Source organism: Stigmatopora nigra, chromosome 17 (assembly GCF_051989575.1).
Source record: "Stigmatopora nigra isolate UIUO_SnigA chromosome 17, RoL_Snig_1.1, whole genome shotgun sequence".
Lineage (NCBI taxonomy): Eukaryota > Metazoa > Chordata > Actinopteri > Syngnathiformes > Syngnathidae > Stigmatopora > Stigmatopora nigra.
Genome location: NC_135524.1, coordinates 8,952,843 through 8,976,421, shown reverse-complemented (window position 1 = coordinate 8,976,421; position 23,579 = coordinate 8,952,843). Strand labels below are relative to the sequence as shown.

Here is a 23,579-nt window from a genome sequence, read left to right as displayed (position 1 = left end):
TGACTGTTTACCAAATATCATTTTATTCAATTCCCAAGTGAGGAAACAGTCACACAAGTAAGATATGTTCATTTGGAGTATCGGAGTAGATTAATTAAAATGAATTTTGAGGTTGAAAATGTGCTTTTCCTGTTACAAAAATTCAACAAATAAAACCTGAAATAATGATTTCCCTGGCAAGCAAGAAAGGTAAAACACAGAATTGATTTATCAATCAGACTGTTAAACTATGTCAATCTAATTTAAAATGAAAGCACTGCATGAAACTACTTCGTTCTTGACCAGTATAAGACGATTATTTAACAATATGGAACCTTTAAAGTGTGTAATGTAATAGTAAAAACTGCAGCACAGGAAAAAAATAAATAAATAAGAATAAAAAAAGTTTTTCAAAAAAGAAAAGGAAAAAAAGCACACTGCATATGTTAAACCATTTCGTACATTATAATGTAAAAAGTATAATGTGAAAAAGATAAGCCCTAAACAACCCTGGTTCACAATCAACTATGAGGTTGACGCTCATTTCCTATTATTTTCTTTCCAAAATGACACAATAAAATGTCAGCTTGCATCACTGCCTTAAAAATCATCGCATCAGTAACAAAGGCACTAACACACTGGAGGACTTAACCATCAACCATGTGTCAAAGTATGCATTTATGCCTGTAACAAGCATGTCACCACCAACTTTTGTTGACCTATAGCAACCGCTGCAAAGAAAATACTAGTAATATGATTGAACAGCTACACAAAATTAAAAATATAACACATGACACAGGTACACCACACTTGCATGAGAGCATTGACCTAATTATACTCAAGTTACACATAAGGGGAAAACTTTTTAAGGCAGGGGTTTTGTCTGCTTAGGCTTTCTAATATTAAAAAAAAATATTAGGAATTGGCTTCTCTAACGAATCTTTGTTTTTCAAAGAAATTATTCACAAGTGGGAATACTTACATTCAGCTCAATACTGGTTCTTAAGTCATTGGACATTATGTAACAGGTGCTTGCTTTATGTCCAAGTATACTAAATAGATGAGCATGGAATCTACATTATATCACAAAATACACAGTAATTTGATATGTTCTATCTTAGAAAAATACTTGAGATTAGCCTGTGTTGAAAGTGGACTTGTTTGTGAATTCTATGTTGGATGGGAACTAATTCCTATCCTATTCCTGTCAGCTAAAATTGAGGTAAAAACCCATTTAGCAGGCTATGGTGTCACATTGAGAGGTCATATCTTTATATTATAAGTGCCCTCACATCTGAGAGGAGCATTCGACTGATCTTTGTTTTCATTTTTCTTCTTCCGATAGTTTTCCTATGAAATACTGACATCTGCTCACTATTGAACAAATAGAAAATTGCTGTTGAGGTATTCCGAACAGATTTTACGAAGCCCGTATGAGGCCTTTTGTAACAGTTTTATAAGACCTGATGCAGGTTGGAAGCAATAGCATGTGATATTGTGAGTAACAAGAAAGCAGCAGCGATGGTAGTAATGGGTTAATCCTAACCCCCAAAACAAGAGATGACTGAATAAAAAAGCACGATTAAAAAGGAATCCCCAGTTGTCTTTTCCCGCGGCTCCCTCTAAGGGTGCGTCTGCGAATTGCAAAGTTGCAGACGCCCGTTAGTGGTCATGCTGCTGTTTGTATATACGCTGGGTTAACTCAGTCACTGCAAAGTCATGCAAGGAGTCAGCAGGCGGTATTTCATGCATTGTGCGCCTTGGGTTTCGCCAGCACAGATCACAGATGAGCCCGGTCACTGGTGTGCCAGTCATGCTGGGATATTGCTGTTAGTGGGGGAAGGAGGAAAACATAAGATGATGGTCAGATAGCTGGGCGTGTTAGCAGCAATTTTAGTCTTGATTAGAGCGAACTGACTATGAAACCCCAGAAGTGATGTGGTAAAATACATTGAATTGTGGCTTCAGTTTCAGAGTTACCTGTTTTTGTTAATTGGCAATATAATATAATTGAACATGGCCAACAAACAATGCTAAATAAGCCAACTTTCACTTGCATTTTTCAGCTTCCACGCTAGATGGGTGTTGTTACTTAAATCAGTGTTTCCCAAGCACAGTTTTTTGCAAGAAGTCATAGAATGTAATATTCAGAGAGAATAATTAATATGAATATAACAAGATAAAAAATTGAACTTCTACAAGGTTAAAATGAAAATATGATGAATTTTAAATTATAGATTATACTAATACAAGATGCAAACTGTGAAACAGTCATTTTGTTGCTTATTTTTCTTTAACATGAACCAGAGGTTGTTTAGTTTCTGTGAGAATTTTTTTTGCGTAATATTAGATTTAATATTTGGAGAAAAGTTCTAAAATTATGCGATCAAAAACCATTACATTACTTATTTTTTAGAGTCCAAATTTCTCTGACAAATAAGTTTGCCCTTGCAGCCTTTGATTTTCTTAAAATCAGAAGAAGCAGGTCAGTTCCCCAAATGGCAATAAATTAAGTCCTCCATCTAATCTAATAATTTATGTAGAAAGTACCAACATTGTTAATATATCTGAACTTTTTTTTGTGTGCACGCATTAAAAATGTGTCAACACAAATACATTGTATTTTCCAGCCACAGTTTAAATTAGGTCACATCTAGGGTTTCATAAATTATCAATAAAAAGTGTTCATTTTTAAAAGGGGTTCGAAATGAGAATCATGGAAAAAAGGGGTGCTCAAATAACTGCGTGATCACTTATCAGTCGATGAAGTTGCGCTATTGTCTTGACTGCATGCTTAAAAATTCCTTTTTTGGTAAAAAACGTTTTATGAGTGAACCAAATACATGCATGCTGATGAAGCCTCTGAGCCTTTTGAACTTATTGCATAATTTTAAGACATTTTTTTCCCATCGGCTAATTTGGGAATTAAAATGGACAAATAAAATTTCTTAGCTTCCATTTTAAAAATAGAAATAAATATCAGATGAAATGAGTAAACTAGGAACCTGACACATTGTTATTTGTTGGCAGCAGAAACCTATAGAGGCTGAGGTTAAAGTGGTGAGCAATGCATTCGATAAGACTATTAACACTTGATAAAGTAACGCTGGGTCATCACTTGATTTAGGGAAAATATGCTCAGGTGGAAAATATTTTAAAAAGTGGTGAAATATTTTGGCAGTCTTGCATCTCTACCTCATGGATCTGATTAGGAAGAAGGATGGAAAAACAAATCAAATCAATAGGCAGGAGTTGCAATTAACGGTTCAGGGCTTTGCATGGTAGTTTTGCTGTCACACTTTTTTCCTGTTCTACCTTGCGGTAGCTGGCTGGACGTGGCCTGGGTAGGAGCGGCGAGAACTGGTGGCTTGCCTTTGGCGGGCAAGAAAAGATTGACTAGATCCGGTGTTGGCCAATCTGTCTTCAGCCGCCTTCTTTTGGAATGTCATTCCCTGAGAAAACAAAATGGGAGAAGAAACACCATTAGCATAATTTAAATGTGATTCAGTCATGTTAAAACAGATGGTGTTGCAGGAATCGATTATTACCAGCCCAAAAATGCTGATGAATTGAGGGGGAAATTACAGTTCTTTCAGATAAGATGTGTTAGCAAAGATTTGTGATGATCAGCCTTATACTGTACTGATACCTAGTCATTAAACATTTGTGCATGAAATAATCTGATCACCTTTTGAGGGTTGGGTACTGAAATTATTACCGTATTTGCACGACTATAAGGCGCACCGCATTATAAGGCGCACCCTCAACGAATGAAATTTTTTCCATATATAAGGCGCACTGTATTATAAGGCGCACTGTCTATTTTGGAGAAAATTTAAGACTTTTAAGTGTGCCTTATAGTCGTGAAAATATGGTAATTGCTATTGACTTCCAGGTATGAAGCACTCACTACAAAGTCACCTCTAGAGCCAGCCAATGTTGATTTTTTTGTATAAAATCTTGCAGTGGGGGAGGAGCTATATGATGGAAGATTTTGTAAACTAAGATGGCATCTGCATATTTAACAGTATTGTTTCAGTTCAGGCGTTTGTGTTTTTTTAATATCCGACAGTGGTGCTTTTTTGTTTTTGTTTTTCCTGTTTTTTCCATATATAAGGCGCACTGGATTATAAGGCACACTGTCTATTTTGGAGAAAATTTACGACTTTTAAGTGCGCCTTATAGTTGTGAAAATACGGTAATTGAAATTAATCAAATGGCCCAGCTTTCTGTGATTTAAGGTGAAAGTAATTATGGAACACAAAAAATGAATGGGGGTATGTGTGATTAAGATGGCATGTGTGCCTCCATTTGTCATTACAGGATAAAAATCTTAAAGAGAAGTCGTGCATTAATGATTTCACTGGCTGCATTTTTAATCTGTTGATGTCAAGTCTTACCATATTGTACCAGGCCGAAACTATCAGTCTCTCCTCGTAATCCCTTTGGTTCTTTGTTTTATCCATTTCTTTCTGTGGTGGAAAAACAACACAATGGAAACATAATTTTAACTAAAGACTATAAAATAATCACACTCATGTCCTGACTCATCTTTGGCCTTCAGTGTGGCTTCCCCAATTTCTATGAGATAGCCCTATTTATTACCTCCAACGAGTGTAACATGCGCTCTTTCTCCTGTAGTTGGTTCTTCAAGGCTTGAACTTCTGGACCCGAGCCCTGGTTCTGCTTCGGATCCAGAGTGCGAATAACCTGGGAATCCGGAGTAATCTGTTATGTGTGCTCTGCTGTCTTTTGCCACTTTTTCAAAAGGTAAAATAAAATCCTCACGCTCTTGGCTTTCTCCAGGTATTTCTTGTATCTCTCCTCCATCTGTTTCATCTCATCATCTTTCTTTTTCAAGGCCTCTTCAAGTTCATCCACTCGTTGAGCTGAAGGAAAGGGAAAACATTACATCAGATGCAACCACAGTTCTTTCTATAACAGAACAGGTGGAGTTTTACTGTAAACTCACAGGTGGCAGCATATTTGGGCTCCAGCTCATCAATGAAGGCATTCTTCTTGAGTAAATCATTGTTCACCTCTTGTAGTTTCTCCCTGGTGAGGAGGATTACAAATACATGGAATAGAGCTCATACTGACGGCAGAAACATTTTGAAAGGGATGAATTTAGATCAGTGTTTCCCAACCACTATGCTGCGAGAAATTGTCAGGTGTGCCACGGGAAATTACCTGCCAAATAGTCCTATATTGTAATATCACAAAAGAAAATTGTAATATAATAATAATAATAATAATAATAATAATAATAGTAATGATGATAATAATAATAATAACAATAACAACAACAACAACAATAATAATAATAATAATAATAATAATAATAATAATAATAATAATAATAATAATAATAATAATAATAATAATAATAATAATAATAATAATAATAATAATAATAATAATAATAATAATAATAATAATAATAATAATAATAATAATAATAATAATAATAATAATTGGACATAGGCTTTGTTATCATCATTGACTCGACAAAAGCCTAATCGTCATCATACCCAGCTGCATATGACGAAATTAGTAGAACATAGACATTAAAATTGAAATTTGACCAACACAAATTCCATATTGTAATATTACAAACATCTCAGCCAACAGTTGGGAAACACTGGCCTACGTGACCATATACCCGACATGGCTTCCATGAAATACTTGAGATTTAGAGAAAACTGGTGGGTGTGTTCAAAAATTACATACATGTGCTCTGCATATTTCTTCTTCATATTGGACTGAAATGAAAATGAAAGAGAATTCCAGATTAACACAATCTCTCATTTAACAATATCAAAATACCAGTATTTAGTACCAAGATAAAACTAGAAAGAATAGGAAAAACTACCGAGTACTGGACTAATGGTCATCACAAATTACACAAAAATCGCAGAAAAATAAGGTCATCGACATTAATCTTTTTCTCTACGTTTCTTTCACAATTGCTAACTTAAACTAGGAACAGAAGAGATGAACAACAAAAAGAAAGCGAGGAGGAGAAAACTAAAGTTCTACAAAGAGTTCAAACCAAACAAGTATTGCTAAGAAACTGATTTGTTCCCCTTAAATCCCATAACATCCTTGAGAGTATCAAATCAAACAACCGTTTAATTACGTACATCATCTGCTTTAGAGCCTTGCTCTTGTAGATTTTTCTGTAGCTCTTCTATCTGACTCTGTTCCTCCATCAAGCGTTGGTTGGTTAACCTGAAAACACGCAAGGCACTGAGACCAGTTTGACAACATTGTTTTGCACACAGCATGAAGTTTACAGTTGGATGGTATTACATTTAAGATCTCAGGCGAATTCGGGGTAAAGGGTTGCTGTCTCGGTCTTGGAATAAACTTTTCTAGAAAGTATTTCTTGTTTCTGCATGCTTGTGTGTTTGGGTGTGAGGGGAGGGTGTTATAAATAGATACACGTCATGTCGTTGAATGTTATGCTGACCTGTTTTCCGTCTCAAGTTCACTTTTCCTCCGGTTAGAGTCTTCCAGCAGACTTTGAAGGAGTGCGATCTTTTCGTTATCCGAGCCCTCCTGGGCCAGTTTCAACATTTTGTTTTCATGCTGAAGGCGGATTAAATGCTCCCTGTGGGAAAATGCATCCCAGAGAGGAAATGAGGCTGGGAACTTTTTTTCCCCTTCTAAACCAACTAGTGGTACGCCCTTTTTAAGCCACTTTATTCACTGGTATGCACGTATCTAATTCGTTTGGCATGACTAAAACTGAAACTGACATTTGGAACTAGATGGAATTAGAAACAATACAGGAAGAGTGAAGGTCAAAATGCAGTTTTAGTTAGGGTTTCCGATGTGAAGCATGTTTTTTTTTTTTTTTTAAAGTGTGGCTACACCAACACATTCAAAACCTATTGGAAAGCAGTAGTCAGTCAGCACCGTATTTCCTTGATTATAAATCGCACGAGCCATAAAATGCATAATAAAGATGGAAAAGACATAAGTCACACTGGAGTATAAATCAGAGCCTGGGCCAAACTATGGAAAAAAACTGATTTATAATCCAGAAAATACAGTAGCTATTGCATAAGGCAGATGAGCAGGCACATTTCAGGATAAACTAAAATATGTAACAGCTGTAGTCGAAAGGAGAATGAGCTGCAAAGCATCTGGCTGCAAAGTGAACAGCAGCTCTGCACAGATATTACTCTAAAAAAGAGATTACTATGATACAAGAGATTACAAGAACTAACCGAATTTCCGGCGTTGTGATCTCAGCCGCCAAAGAATCAGAGCCATCGGTGTTGGAAAGTGGAGGAAAACCTGGGCAAAATAATGATCTTGTCATTGCGTATTGTTGAAAAAGATTGCTCAGATTTTGTCACATTCTTAGCATTATACCTAATGTTAGTTGTCCCTCTTGGGCTTGGACACAATGCAGTTCTTCAATGGTCTCCTTTAGAGAATCTCTCTCCGTTCGCATACGCTACATGAAAAAAGGTAATGATTAAAAATGGTTTTATGTGACAGAAAAATGTATAAAATAAGTGCTCATACATCTTTTTCTTTCTGCAAAGAATCTACTTTCTCTTTCACACGCTTATACTCAAACTCCATCTTGTCTGCCTTTTTCGATTCTTCTGACAGTCTGTTTTGAAGTTCCACAACCTGCGCAGAGCATAAAAGACAATCATGGCCAAAATGAGAATGTTCATGTTACACGTGAGACTTGAGAAGAAACATGGCTGACGGCCATTTGCATTACCTGTCTCTTGTATGTCTCTAACTGGCCTTTGGTTGCATTAGCTTTTCGAAGCTCTTCTTCTAAGCTAATGTTGGTTTGCATTAACACAGTGTTCTTTTCTTCCAAAAGCTTAATCTTTAAGAAAAAAAAAACAAGTGGATTAAACAGATTACATAACAGAATTATTTTCATGAGGAACCACATTTCCTAGTTTAATATATGATTTGGAATTGTAATCCCTGTTTTGGCTTGTGGTAATACAATTAGGCTTGTAGCGAAATGGTAAAGATGTCTCAGCCTTATATCAGCATATTATGATTCAACAGGGTTGAATCCAATATAATCAAAGAAGAATGTGATGGTACAATGTAAAAAAAATAACGATGGACATCCATTGTGTCCTTTATTTGTGGGATCTGGCACTTTTTCTTATGTTTGAAATAAAAACTCCATTATATGGTTTTTTTATGTATGAATTATCCACATATTTTGCAAGCAATTTTGGAACATTTTTTGGGGGAAAATGTATGGTTATACCTGTCTCCTGAGAAGTCCCATGTCCTCAAGTTTTTTCTTATAGTGTTCTACTGTGCCCTCAAGCTTTGACACCTTGTCCGATGAATGCCTAGTTGTAAAATAAAATGTATAATTTATTCTTTATTAGCGGTATGCCAAGTCTAAAAAGTCTATGGGGAAAAAAAGCTAATCATTAAAATCATTTAACCTGTGATTCTTTTTCAGGATAGATAAAAATAACAGAAAAAAAGGAGATTGCTTACCTGAGGACATCCATTTCATCTTTGAGTGACTGGGCTTCATCAGCCAGAGATGTGAGTTCTTCATTCTGTGACCGCGCATCGAGGAGTTCCTTTTCAAGCTCCTCACAACGGATTCGATAGTCGTCTTTTGATGCTTCCAACCTAGAAGTGAGAAGGATAATATAAAACTTTCATGACAAAAAAAAATTCTAAAATCATACCTGAATGTTTCTTCCTGCAGCTGTTCTAATTGAGTCTGTAATTGAATGTGTCTGCGTCCAGCCGGGCTGTTTATATCCTCAATGGAGTCCGACTGATTGAGCCTTTCCATTAAAACCTGGTTTTCTGCTAGCAAACTGCTCTTTTCTTCCTGTAGAGCTGCGACCTTAAGTTCCAAAAAAAAAAAAAGTTAGAAAGCATTATGGCTGGGTAATTCATTTTCTTCCCCCATGTTCAGTGCACTAAAGACATGGCTGTGCTTGGCTTAGCTAATTTTACCAGGCCTGGCAACTATTTCTTAAAAATGTAATGGGTCAGGTAGAGGCATTTGTCTTTGTTCGAACATCATTTTAACAATCATTTCCAAATGAAGATTGTTTCAACAATCATTTCCAAAATCAAAGTCTTTTCCCAAAAACAAAGCACAGATTTTTTATTTGAATTTAACTACTATATTATTTTAGGGGAATTTGAGGTAAGCAACTGAATGGGACCCGGGGGGCTGCAGTAGTTGTGAGATAAAATGCTGAAAGAATGGGTAAAGTTTATTTATGAAGGGGTGAGGTGAAGCTTTGTATACTTTTCAAGCATTTCATTTAGTTTGAAAGGAAATGGAATGTAAATAGAAATGTTCATCAGTAATTCATACCTGTCAACTTGTACGTTTTATACTTTGTTTTTTTTTACCATTTCAAATCATGTATGCCGTACACGAGGAAATAAAAAAAAAATCGCCAATATTTATGAAAACCGATCTCAACAAGACCCTTTTGGCTAAAATCCAGATAGTCTTGTAGGCTGGAAGCCAACGACGCTACTGTGATCGATCGTTACTATTGTCACGGTATACCAGCAAAAATTATCCTCAATCGTATGTATTTTTTTTTGCGGTGCGTACGGCAATATCGATAAAGGATGACATGCGCATGCGTAGATATACATAGAGTAAATATCGTGGAAGCAAGCATGGAGGAGCCACATAGTAAGAAACGAGTTACCGCGAGTAAACATGCGTCGTACGGTGTTTGTACGTTTTTGGGGGGTTTGTACAGGGAATCATAATCATTTATAAAGGCAGTTAACGGCAGAGGTTGACAGGTATGGTAATTTTAAAAAAAAATTAGGCCATATCACCCAGCTCTATAAAACACCTTAATTAGTCTCTAAATAGCAATATTAGCCAAGGTGATGAGGCAGACACACAGCAAAACCTCAACAGGGCAAACCAACAAAGATCTAGAGACTGTTTGATATTTTCTTCTTTGTGCAAAAAGTATCAAATTTTAAACCAAGCAAAGCAAAAGCTACAGCTCATTGTTAGTCTATTAGTACTATACTGCGTTTCCTTAAATATAGGTATAGTATTTTAGAATTTAGTATTAAAGGGTTGACACTTGACACCCTTCTGCAATTGTGGCCAGAGTACCTCAGGTTTCCTGTGTGCAGACACAAATGTGTACTGTCACACGGAAGGGGTAAATTGATGCAAGCAAGCTGAAAAGAACTTTTCTCTAATTTGACACAGCACACATAATGAATGAAAAAGAGGCAGAAGTAAAGTTTGAATTTACCCTCTCTTCTAGCTCATTAAACTCTAACCTCAGTCTATCGCGCTCCTCTTGAATATGGAGGGCCTTTAAAGCAAGGCACATAGTATCAAGAAGTCAGGAAAATAGAAGAGACAGATTCCACACAAAATTTTCGGTCTTCCTTAAACCACATGATAGTTTTGGTAATGGAGGAAAATGCATGCATGGATTAAAAAAAATACCGTATTTACTCACATATAAGCCGCACCCTTAAAATTGCCTTAAAATGGTTGAATTTTACCATTTCTCGCATATAAGCCCCCCCCATTCACAATTTTCACCTCAATATTCATGCATTTAATAGGGAATACAAATGTATTACTTTGAAGAGAAAATCCTAAGAAAAATCATTGCACGGGGTATTTCTGAGATACTGTATGAATCAAAAGCACATTATTAGGGTCAATATAATAATATAGTTAATATGCCTGCTTTTGTAAATGCAAAATATGAAATCATTCAATTTGAAAAAAGCTCTAAGTCTATCTTAATGAGAACCTGATGCTTTTTAATGAATTACAATTTTCTTATCAGAAGTTTAAGATATTGTGGCGCCCAAATTGCTTCTAATGTCAAAATATCTCGATTTTTTATGGTTCATGTTACTGCAATAGTTGTCACTTTGGAACAAGAAATTAAAGAAAAACATTTAAGTGGAATTTATTCATAATCACAAATGTACAATTTCCTTTAAAAAAGGAAGTTACGTTAGCACAACCAGGAAGTGTGTCCATATAATGTTCACCAAGTCTCTGGGTGCAATAATAGCATGAGATACAATTACGCAGGTATCAAGGCTGATATTTTAACGATCGACCGCAAGACCTTCGATCAGCCTTCAATACTATTGGGATGTGCTGACATGGTAAACACTACGAATCCATCAAGGCTACACGCGTCTGGCTAGTCAGAGCACGTTTGTAACTGCAGTGGGCTGATGACGCCATGAGCGAGCAGTGGCAAGCACAGGCGAGTTTTTTTCACCTTTTATGCAATACACGGTTCATTTGTTTTTCTTGAATTTTGTTTAGTGTTTTATTTGTTTACCTTTTTCTCTATTTTGAAATAAATGACCGCACCGACTGCATTGTCTTGCGTCATGGCGTTATGGTGTTACGTTGTTTCGTCTTTGTCACCTTGCAGTTCCGTGTTTGTCGTCTTTTTATGCGCATTTTAGCCGTACCCTTGATTCAGTCATCATTCAGTCCAACAAATGTGGCTTATATGCGAATAAATATGGAAATTGTAATCAGCTGACACTAGAAAACCGACAGAATATTAGTATTAGGGAAGAGGGACAGTATGAATAAAAGGAAGTGCGATAAAAAAAAATTGTAGAACTATAGGGATAAATCATTTAACGTGAGAAAAGGCCAATTACTCATTTGACTGTGATTTCCAAACAAAAATGAAACCAACCTGCATATCGAGTTCACGACACCTCTGAGAAATTTCCTCCTTTGTGGCCAAAGCTTCATTCAATTCCTCGACAGACTTCTTCAGCTAAAATGTAAAATAAGTTAAAATCATTCACTTTAGTGCAAAATTGAGGTCTGTCAATCAATTAATATTATCTCACTCAAATTTACATATTTCAAACAATTTCTGTCAGCTTTATTTTTTATTTATTTATTTTTTGTTTACCTTGTTGGTTTTAGGAAAAGAAATGGATGGACAATAACAGTGTTAAATATATTAGAAAAATGTCAAATTAAAACTCTTAACACTTAACATTAAACCTTACAATTAATTTAAAAAATAATATGAACTGTAAAACGCAGTCAGGTTAATTACTATTAAACACAACTTTTAGGTTTTAAGTATTAAGGTAATTACCGACATTTCATAACAGACACCTTGGCCCCAGGTTGACATTTAGGTATTCACAATTCACCCAGGCAGTTCAACGATGCGAAGACAATTATTCAACAAATAGTTTCACCAGCATGTCATATGAAGTCAAAACACGTGCGCATACCTGTCTGTCTAGATCCACGTAGGAGTCATTCCCTCCTGTTACTGGCGTTTCTTTACTCATCAGCTGACAGATACACAAAACAGTTGATTTAAGATATGACTACATGGCCCAACATGGTGCAGTAATGTTGGCAAATTTAATCCGACCACACACTCAACTTGAATAAAAGATGAAGTCTAGGAAAACACCACTAATGACTATAGTAAATATCTCATAAAGGCATCAAAGACTTTTTAATCTACCTCTTGGATGGCAGTCATGACCACATGCTGGACTGATTCCTCCATCATCATGATGGTTTGGATATATTCTAGAGGAACAAAGGTAATGCTTTTGTTTCTTTTTTTTATGTACACTTATTATGTTTTGACTAAAACAGGCCGATATAATGTGTACCTTGCTTCTGTTCACAGTTGACAGCGCAGCCTAGAATGAGTTGAAGCATCCTTCCAAGTTCTGCAGGGTCAGAATGTTCTCCAATGAGACTGATGTCAGGTAGCGTGAAGTCGTTTATGTGTTGCCCAAGAATCTTGAAAGGGAGAGTAGATTATTATCCATGGCTGTGTTTCTTCAAATGTCAATTAAGTTGTAAAGGCATTTAAAAGCAGGAGCAGAATTGTTACATTTTTTTACTTTACCAAACTGCTTATCAACACTGGGTTGCGGGGAGTGCTGGAGCCTATACCAGCTAAGAATAGGCAATAGGTGGGTAACACCCTGAATCGGTGGCCAGACAATCGCAAGGCTAACGCTCACACTCATACCTTGGGGCAATTTAGAGTGCTCAACCAGCCTACCATGCTTGTTTTTGGATGTATAAAAAAACCTGAGTCCCTGGTGAAAACCCACGCAAGCCCAGGGAGAACATGCAAACTCCACACAGTGAGGGCAAACCTGGTGTTGAACCCTCGAGCCCAGAACTGTGAGGCTAACGCGCTAACCGCCAGAATTGGTACAGTCTTATGAATTAACAGGGTTGTTTTGAAAGAATCTCATTGCAGTTTGTTTTTTATAATGCTATGGTTAAAGCAAAATGGGTTTTGGTGCCACTCGGCTACAAAAATGACCAAAAAAAATCAACTAAGGAAATTAGTCTTACCTCCTGGTTGTAATCTAGGATACCCTTGAGAACTTTCTTTAGATTGCTGACCTGAAACAAAAGCAAAATTACACAAACACTTTTTGTTAATAAAATAAAGTGGCTACATTTCTCACAAATAGTACTTTTCCATATAATTTACATTGAGTTACCGGAAATTAAGACAAATATTGCATGGGTAAAAAAAAAAAAACAGACGTTGGCACCACAAAAATACACATCATTCACAACATGTGAATTAATAAGACAAAATTTTAAGACTATCCTTGCCTTTAACCTCCAGTTGTCCCCCACATCGGGCTTGATGCGAGTAATCCATGCATCGTTAAAATACACTTCGTCTCTACAAAAAGAAAAAGGAAAACGTCTTAATTACACAACAAATAATATACATCCCGGAGAGAATCACAAAACATTTTACCATGTTCCCATTGCAACAGTGCAGAAAATTAAGGGAAACCACCTTAATTACACAACAAATAATATACATCCCGGAGAGAATCACAAAACATTTTACCATGTTCCCATTGCAACAGTGCAGAAAATTAAGGGAAACCACCACAATACATTCAATGCAAGATTTGAGATTTTCTACTTACATCTTCTGTAGAGCCTGAGCCATGACGATGCCACTCGTCATATCATCAACAGTTTTACATTGAGCCTCTACCCCAAATGTTTGAACCTAAATACAAAAACAAAAATACATTGGAATATCAAATTGTCGTTCCGGTATTAAAATCATTTTATATGTTGCACACCCTTAGATTCCTTCTAAACTACTTTAGTATTAAGAAGTAGAACTGATTAAAGACACCATCTCCGATTTTGCTCAATGTAAAATTAATCTATTGCCTAGAACAGGGGTAGGGAAGCTATGGCTCGGGAGCCATATATGGCTGTTTTGATGGGTGTCTATGGCACTCCGCTAACCTGTGTGGTAAAATATGGGTTTTGCTGGTGAGAGACCCAAGTCCCAAACGCACCAATGGGAGCATCAGTCACGCTGGAACTGTGGCGCCGACATGATCTCTAGCACTTTTTTTAATCATAAATTTTCTTCACTGGAATCTTCAGCATGCATACGCTCATTGATACTCATTGAATAGCAACAGCTCAAAATGTTCCCAAAAGAATTCTGGCACTTTTTTATTTTCAAAGAGATGAAATTATTAATAAATGCACATATCATCATGTATTTTTACTTTTAAATTCTTAGTATGACTCTCAAGGAATAATGTTTGAAAATATGAATTGTTAATGGCTTTCTTCGTCAAAAAGGTTACCGAAGCCTAGAATTTCAAACCCATATGTTAAAAGTTCATGTGACAGAGGCAGTCAAATTGAGAGCAGGCATGTTTGATAAAGGAAATGAAAATCTGGAACTCAGCTCATTTATTACATTCCCTACTTTTTGAATATCACAGTTCAAAAGACCATGAAGAGAAAAGTAGCTCAAATAATAACTTTAAAAAAAACATATATACAAATACACAGAATTATATTTACATCCCTTGTTGTAAATATCTATTGCTATAAAATTAAATCATCTTTGTATACTGTACACACACCTAAAAAATATAGAAAAAAAGCTTATGGAAAATCACACATTTTATAAACAACAGGCGGAGAAAACACTATATACAATTAAGTATCATCATCAGGACTCAACTACCTAAATTGTACCAACGACTTAAGAAAGGGCGGCCCTTTGGAGCGAGTGGTTAGCGTGTCGGCAGCACAGCGGGGGACTTATGTTCAAATCCAGGTCGGTCAACCTGTGTGGATTTTGCATGTCCTCCCCGGGCCTGAGTGGGTTTTCTCCAGGTACTCCGTTTTCCTCCCAGGATCCAAAGACATGTATGCTTAGACACTCTAAATATCCCATAGGTATGATTGTGAGTGTGAATGGTTGTTTGTCTCCTTGTGCCCTGCTATTGGCTGGCCACCAACTCAGGGTGTCCCCCGCCTCTGGCCCGAAGTCAGCTGGGATAGGTTCCAGCACCCCGCGCGACTTTTGCGACGATAAAGCGGTTCAGAAAATGAAATGAGATGATTCTATAAACCGCTTGACCTGCCTGCCACAAAATAACATGACATCTATTAGGAAATTCGAAAAAAGGTTGCACGGATGACAATATTTCGTTCGATAAGACTGCCTGCAAGCTTCCAAACAAAAAAACAACACAATGCAGGCAGCCAACAGCTGGCCTGCATACGTCAAGCTCGTGTCATTTTTCCTCCAGCCTATTCACGTCACCACTGTTAGCTCATAATTTAGCATTAGCATTATATGCTAACATTAGCTAGCCAAAACAACACAGACTGGTGACGTTGCGCTCGATGACTTACCCATGTCAGAAGGCTTTCGCAGAGCTCCACGCGATCCAAGGTCCCCGATGTAGACATTGTAAATATAGGTAGACAGAATGTAGATGATAAATAGAGCGTAAAGTTTGGAGTAACCTCAGAAGCTCCAGAGGTCTCTCGCTCTCGGTGTGTCTCACTCCCCTGCACCGGCGTCTGCCTCAGACAGGCTGGGTGGGTGGAGTTTGGGCTACATACACATTCTGTTCCTTCCTTTGCTATCAACCAATGTTTCCAAACCAAATTTTACACGAAAAAGATCTCACAAAAATCTGCCCAAAAGCATTACCTAAATGGATGGGAAAAGTCTGCTACTCCCCCTTTGAATGCCATATTTTGTGATATACAGGAAAATTTCAATGATTTGAAAAGTAATAAAACATATAAACTGTACTCTACAAATCAGTGAAAATGCTTCTGCAGTAACTTTAAGGTTCCTCTGATTATCCCTGCTTTTATTTGAATCTATATCTATATATATCCAGGTCGGTGCACCTGTGTGGAGTTTGCATGTCCTCCCCGGGCCTGCGTGGGTTTTCTCCGGGTGCTCAGTTTCCTCCCACATTCCAAAGATATGCATGGTAGGCTATGACACAGGCTTGGACACTAAATTGTGAGTGTGAGCATGAATGGTTGTTTGTGTCTTTGTGCCCTGTGATTGGCTGGCCACCAATTCAAGGTGTCCCCCACCTCTGGCGCGAAGTCAGCTGGGGTTGGTTCCAGCACCCCCTACGACCCTAGTGAGAATTAAGTGGATCAGAAATTTGTTTTGCAGTTAAATCACACATCAATTCTTAATTACACTTACTTTTTACATTAAATTTAATAAATGCAATGTGTGCACATTTCTGATAAAGGAATTTTACACCATAAGTATCTAGTGTACTAATATCGTACTTTTTTGTATTCATCACGGGTTTAATGCTATATTTTTAAATAATTTAAAAAACAAACGTGAATGGGATAGGTTCTTACATCCTAAATGTGACAAATTCTAATACATAGAACCCTAAAACATTTTCTCGCAAAAAGGTGTTTCTTATCTGTTGTATATGTATGTTGCATCACACCAAGCATTTCACAATTGATTCATAAATGATGAGATGTATCATTGATTACTGCTGCTGTATGTATTTGCACGTATTCTGATGTTGTAACAATTGTGGTGGGGGTTGCTCTGCAGCCTCAGAATCACTCAGTTGGAGGATTTGACCCAACAAAACTTTAATGACTAACTCCCTCAACAAACACTGAGTGATTATGTGCTGAGTAATATATTTAGATAAAAAGCCACTGTAATTATTGCGCAAGAATCACATTTATTTCCCAAGTCCATGAAACAAAGGGGATCAAATGTCCAGTATACAGTAAGCACCAGTTCACAGCCAGAGATGTTTAAATTTTTTAAAAAAAAAATCCTAATTCCACACATTTGTGTTGGTACTATGTACTGAATCTTCTGTAAACATGGTCCTTTCTTACAATGGAAATGTCCAAAACAAAATGCTAACACCCCTCAATTGTGTCCTCCCTACTAGATGAATTATGTTCCAATATTATACTTGTAACTCATAACAGGATACCATGAGGAAATTCAATTTTGATACCATAAAAAGATCATTGTACTTTATAAACCGGAGGACAAAAGGCACACAGCCAGTCAAACATTCACATCAATTGATTTTCAGTTTTCAATAAACCTAACATTCAAGCTTATCATGAAGGCAAAACTCCACATAAGCTTTGAAGCAGACATGCTGACAACTAGGCTGATTGAAGTTTTATTATTTTATTTAGAAGTATAGTATAGAGAAGCCTCTAGAGATCCGAGCACAGTAGCAAAAAAATAAGCATAACAAACCAGATGTATTGAGAATCTTCCCTTTGGTGAGTTCCTCAGCTTTAAACCTCCATTGTGAGGTGAGCTTTAACTTTCAAAGTGTCACAAGAGCAGGAGTGTCTTTGAATTACAAGGAGCACCAGCTTAGCCATTGAGTCTCTGCGTGACCACCTCCCTGTACATGATGGAGATGTATACAAAGAGCAGAAGAATGACAAAGAAGTCATCCATGAATCCCAGCAGGCCAAAAAGTGCCTCGGGAAGGATGTCTAGCGGTGAGGCAAGGTAAGTCAGGGCTCCGATCAGGCAGAGAAGGATTCGAATTCGGAACATCCAGAAGAGGCCCCCCATCGAGAACATCTCCCTAAAGGCGTGACGGAGGAGGGTGGGTACATCCCGTAGCCTGTCCATTAACTGAGTGAAATGGGAGGGAAAAGAAAATAATCAACAATGAGTTATGACTTAATACTACTTACCTTGTGTTTAACATGGTTTCATTCAATAAAAAATGACTGTTAAAGGTGCTATGAAATACTACAACAAGTGACTTTAAAATGTCAGCAGATCACGTTTTGGACACAACTCCATCCAAAAAAAAATGGAGAGGATAGGATTAATATAAAATTAGATTCTAACTAGACTTTTGTTGTCAGAGGCCTTGACACAAGCCACTAAAAATCTCAAACAGTGTGTGATGTCACACCCAGAACGAGCTGGAGATTTTTGCAGTCCGGTAGCATGCTATATATAGGCGCTCGACTCTCTTGTTGCCATGTGACCATACTGTTATTCTGTCAACGTGTGCTAGCTAGCCAGCACAAGAAAGCTAAAATGCTCATCAATTATGGTTGTGATGCCTCAACCAGAATTATAAAAAAATGTGGCTGTTTTTACTGGAATAATTGGAAAATAGTATAAATAGCTGCATTTGAGTGCTAACTTTGTTTTCCACATGTAAAATGAATTGCATTAGTGCAGTCATTTTCATTTTTTGACAGATTTGCCATTTTATAGCACCTTTAACAAAAAGGTAAACATTGTATCTGGTTAATTTGTCATTCATTAATTCGTTTTCTCCACCGCGTGCATACCTGTCAACCTCGGGCAATTGCTCCCTTTACCATTCAATGATTGCAATTCCCCTTATTAAGCGATAATAAACCATCCAAACACATATTTACCGTATTTTCACGACTATAAGGCACACTTAAAAGTCTTAAATTTTCTCCAAAATAGACAGTTCGCCTTATAAACCAGTGTGCCTTATATATGGAAAAAACAGAAAAACAAAAACGAAAAACCACCACTGTCGGATATTAAAAAAACACAAATGCCTGAACTGAAACAATACTGTTAAATATGCAGATGCAATCTTAGTTTGCAAAATCTTCCATCACATAGCTACTCCCCCACTGCAAGATTTCATACAAAAAAATCCATAACATCAACAATGGCTGGCTCTAGAGGTGACTGTGTCGTGAGTGCTTCGTACCTGGAAGTCAATAGCAATTACCGTATTTTCACGACTATAAGGCGCACTTAAAAGTCTTAAATTTTCTCCAAAATAGACAGTGCGCCTTATAAATGGAAAAAAATGTAATTCATTGAGGGTGCGCCTTATAGTCGTGAAAATACGGTACTCACATAGGACAAATGTATAAAATAATCCCCAAAGTGGACGCGATGCCCAATCAGTTAAGTGTGCCTTTTGTATACACTAAATTCAAGATTCTGTGGCTGTCGCTTTATTTCGGTGACAGCTTGACCGTCTGGGTACATTGCTTGCTGACATGCTATATTTACATAGTAAAAAGGCGGATGTGACTGACGCGTATGCGTATATCATGTTTAAAGCAGGACAACATTAGCAATTGACGATTTGATTGCCAAAACTCACAGATCTTGGCTGCCCTGAGAAGCGCCGGTTGTAATCATTGATGTCCCTTAAGATGAGTTGAGGTTCTGCTTCGCCATCCTGTACCCTTTGAGGAGCAGCATGCTCATGGAACAGTGGGAAAAGCAATGTGACCTAAAAACAGGGCCAAGGAAAATATATGTATAACTTCAAATGAATCACACTAACAAATACATATAATCTTACACAGAATATAATGTGTGTCATGTCACCATTTGTCTGCATATGGGACAGTTAATGGCACCCAACCAGGCACCATATCTCCAGTAGGCTATAATACAGGAACCTATACAGGAATAAATTACACTTGCATTAAATATGGAAACAGGACAGGTGGCCATCTTCACTGTCAAATTTGAAAGGAAAAAAAAAACACCTGAAATGAGCAATAGAAAAAAAATCACTAAAATCCCCCATATATAAATTCACAAACAATTAATTCCTAAAATACATGACTGTCAATTTGACTAAGAAAACCATATTCCAATAATGTAAAATTCAACATTACTCATGTAACCCATTGATGTTATTTTTCATTCTAGCTTGTAAATAGTACTGTATTGCCTTTCCTGTAATCAAGTATCCTTGAAGTTGATGATGCAATTCAGTCGCTATATTACCTCGAGGAAAAAAAAAGTAGAATGTCATACAAGAACTGGTGTCAGGCAAAATTAACAGCCATGCACACAGATTCTAATTTCTTCCCATTCAGATGCCCCAACTAAAAACTCTCGCCTCTAGCCAAGATTCAGTTTTGTACTGCATGCCCCTTTAACTCCATCCTTTATTCCCCAAATGCAAACATGGCACAGATCAAACAATACTAACAGCACAATATTCTTACCACAAAAAAGATGACCACAGTTTGTCTCAACCGGTAAAACAGCTTGTTGCAAACACACAGGGCAAGACATATCTCTGTAATACTGCTGTCTGGGTTCTGGCTGTGGATTTTCCTCCTAGCATAAATTCAAATGAAAACATGTATTAACATGGCATAGTGTCATGTTTTTCTTTTTTCTTGCCTTTGAATTGAAGAAAACATTGATGGGTCATTAGTTGCATAAAATTCTAACAAAATAAATAGTGAATATTCTAGTGAAAGCATTAGGATAAGAAAAAGTTAAGAAGGCCAAAATCAAAGAGAGTAAACAGGGTGTGTGCTTGTATATTACTAGCAGGGCCATAGATCAGAAAGATCTCAGACAGGGTCGGCAACCCAAAATGTTTAAAGAGCCAAATTGGACTAAAAACACAAAAAAACAAATATGTCTGGAGATTCAAAAAATAAAAGCCATACATAAGCCTTATAATGTTGCAAAACACATGTATGTATCAATATTAACATACTATCAAAATGACCAAAGAATGACGCACCACATGACTGCTCTGTTGTGTGATGCCGCCTCAAGTTTAATTGAAATATTAATGCTGTTTCATTGCTATTATGGAATTAAAAAAATACAATAAAGAAAATAAATGTACGTCACTTCTATTTTGAGGATTGAATAATACAACAACAAAATGGAACGTGCATAACGTGCCTTTTCACCATTTGTGAACGGAAGTGGTGAAATCTGGAAAGTTTTGCGGCCCTCTAATTTTTCCAGAAGTAATACAATCGTATTTTTTCTCTATTTCTGAATTGAGTCGTCCACTGCCTGGAATTTTTTTCCACAAGACTGTTTTTTGTTATGTAACACTTTCTCTTTACAAAGCGAACACTTCAGCAATCCTTCCACATTGGCAATAAATGCAAATGAGTTGGTCCAAGAACCTGTGAATCCTGTTTTCCGGTTTTTAGTTTCTTTCCCTCCTAGGATCCATAGCCCATAACACACTCGCCGGTTTCTTGACAGCCTCGATCTCTATAGCATCCCGCCTTGCTACGTGTGTCACAGGCTATGACGCAAATCTTTGCTTACAGAGATTTTGAAATGTAATAGTTATTCTACAAATTCTTATAGCATTGGAAAACGCCCAGAACCGTAGCCTTGATTGGCCCTGATTTGTTTGCATTTCGAGGTATAGCTGTCTTTGGGCCTCCTGTGCTTTGTAAACAGGGCATGGATGCAGAGTTATGGGTGCGAGTTGATGGTCGTCGTTAACACAATCAAATGTGCTTTTAAAGTGTTACTGCTGCTTGGTTTATTTGGGTAATTCGTGTTGATGGTTATTGTTTCCAATGGGTTGGGCTAACTGTGTGGGTGCTGCTGTCTTGGTTTTTGGTAAGCAAACTTCATTTTATCCTTAGCTCTCTCAAGAATATTGATGTTTTTTCATTCACTTTTCAGGATGCCCATGAAAGAGAATTATATTTCTACACAATCCTCAAACATGATATTGTTATGGTATCCAACTGACACTTTGGCTTGGTTGAATTGAACTGCTGAATTGCTTCTCATACCATATATGTATATTTTGCTTGATTGAGCTGAAGTGCTGAGCTTTTTCTGTATCATGCCTGTACATAATTGTATACAAATGTTTGCTGTTCCACGTGTTTAACTCAAATTTTCAAATTTTCACTTTTCATCTAAACCATTTTTCAAAAGCGATTTTTTTTATAACGCAACAACTGTCTTTTGCTTCTAAACAAGCCGGGCACCTCTGCTTATTTTACAATACATATAAAGAGGGTAAAATTAACGTGGTTTCCCTGGGACACATTTGAGATTATGATGCTCAGGGAAACCTTCCTTTCCAAAAATACCTGCTCTGATTGTAGTTGCTGGCGGACAGCGTGAACATGCTCCTGGTTCTCAGGATGAATATTCTGAGGTTGTTCCTCTCTGAAATATAAACATGAACAGTAGGGAGATACGGTTCAGGCTATCTATTATGATTATTATAATAATTTGTATATGCTTACCGGCATAATAGTGTTAAGATCCCCACCAGGAAGGTAAAGGTTAACACCACAACAAATAGAACCTGGTTGCTGACACCTTCAATTAAGGTGTCTTCATCTTGAATGAGATAGTCCACGTCTCCACATGGATTGTCCTCCATCATCCACACTCATAACCTAAAACTGGAACCAATAAAGATAAATCACACTATATACAATTAAGTTTCATCATCAGGACTGAATACCTAAATTGCAACAACAACTTTAAAAAGGGTGGCCCATTAGATGAGTGGTTAGCGTGTCGGCCTCACAGTGAGTGACTCGGGTTTGAATCCAGGTCGGTCCACCTGTGTGGAGTTTGCATACTCCCCCCAGGCCAGCATGGGTTTTTTCCGGGTACTCTGTTTTTTTCCCCACATTCTAATCTAAAGACATGCATGGTAGGCTGATTGAACATTCTAGATTGACCCTCGGTATGAGTGTGCGCGTGAATGGTTGTTTGTCCCCTTGTGCCCTGCAATTGGCCGGCCACTGGTTCAGAGTGTGTCTCCCACCTCGGTCCCGAAGTCAACTGGGATAGGGTCCAGCACCCCCCTCGACCCTAATGAGGATAAAGCGGTTGAAAAAACGAGATGATAAAATGACACTTAAGAAGAGTCAGCGCAAATACATTGTATCTTGATCGGCATGTTCAATGAAGATTTTGTAACTAGTATTCTACTCACCTTTTAGTTCAAATGCAATAAACTATCTGAGAAGACTATCTCAAAAGACGTTACTTTATTGCCATCCAGTAAATATGCTCTGCCATAACGCTACATCAATTTATATCGTGGCCTCGTTCTTGTGAATCAAATTATGTACATTTGATGAAGTCTGTTTGGCATTACCTTTAACAAGCCTCAACCTAGCTAGCAATAGCAATTCGTTTCACTACGTTGTTTGACAAGCGTCTTGAGTCTTACCAAAGATGTTATAATGAGAGAGATTTCCTAGTCATGCAGCTAATAGCCGACACCCATCGGAAATTAAGAGCTGATCCTCTCACAGTATGTTTGTTTTTAAATGTCAGTTTTACGCTTTTTCATTTTTGTTTTTGTCCAGGTTAATAATAGTTTGTTCATTTTTAAACTACACTTTTCTATTAGAGCTGTAGATAATGGGCGTGGCCAATGTGTCGAAACAAACTCACCAAACGCTAATTATTTGTATTTATTTTTTTAAATTAAAACATATGTTTGTGTAGCACCTGCAATAA

At 37.1% G+C, this 23,579-nt stretch overlaps 2 protein-coding genes and 1 long non-coding RNA gene across 6 annotated transcripts; 1 reads left to right on the top strand and 2 right to left on the bottom strand.

The window, feature by feature from the left end:
• On the bottom strand, positions 1-15,902 carry hook3 (hook microtubule-tethering protein 3). 2 transcript variants are annotated; one of them, XM_077736859.1, is made up of 24 exons: positions 15,701-15,902; positions 13,948-14,033; positions 13,619-13,691; positions 13,349-13,399; positions 12,646-12,778; positions 12,492-12,559; positions 12,250-12,312; positions 11,691-11,774; positions 8,685-8,848; positions 8,485-8,625; positions 8,243-8,330; positions 7,727-7,840; positions 7,519-7,629; positions 7,363-7,447; positions 7,215-7,284; positions 6,452-6,592; positions 6,123-6,210; positions 5,710-5,741; positions 4,952-5,034; positions 4,768-4,868; positions 4,585-4,689; positions 4,380-4,451; positions 3,295-3,431; positions 1-1,806 (listed from the first exon to the last, which is right to left on the bottom strand). In XM_077736859.1, exons 1-24 carry the CDS (start codon positions 15,755-15,757, stop codon positions 1,791-1,793), a joined length of 2,163 nt encoding a protein of 720 aa, XP_077592985.1. In that variant the 5' UTR covers positions 15,758-15,902; the 3' UTR covers positions 1-1,790. The 2 variants fall into 2 exon arrangements, with proteins under 2 accessions (XP_077592985.1, XP_077592987.1); XM_077736861.1 differs by lacking the exon at positions 1-1,806 and having other exon boundaries at positions 1,982-3,431.
• On the top strand, positions 12,362-17,434 carry LOC144210283 (uncharacterized). The gene is made up of 3 exons (XR_013329344.1): positions 12,362-12,573; positions 12,663-12,744; positions 16,201-17,434. It is a non-coding gene; the product is annotated as an uncharacterized LOC144210283 (long non-coding RNA).
• On the bottom strand, positions 17,128-23,459 carry rnf170 (ring finger protein 170). 3 transcript variants are annotated; one of them, XM_077736863.1, is made up of 7 exons: positions 23,287-23,459; positions 22,343-22,504; positions 22,184-22,262; positions 20,315-20,429; positions 19,683-19,756; positions 19,453-19,584; positions 17,128-17,969 (listed from the first exon to the last, which is right to left on the bottom strand). In XM_077736863.1, exons 2-7 carry the CDS (start codon positions 22,483-22,485, stop codon positions 17,700-17,702), a joined length of 813 nt encoding a protein of 270 aa, XP_077592989.1. In that variant the 5' UTR covers positions 22,486-22,504; positions 23,287-23,459; the 3' UTR covers positions 17,128-17,699. The 3 variants fall into 3 exon arrangements, with proteins under 3 accessions (XP_077592989.1, XP_077592990.1, XP_077592988.1); XM_077736864.1 differs by lacking the exon at positions 23,287-23,459 and adding an exon at positions 23,212-23,282; XM_077736862.1 differs by lacking the exon at positions 23,287-23,459 and adding an exon at positions 23,047-23,280.
• Positions 23,460-23,579: the final 120 nt, after the last annotated feature.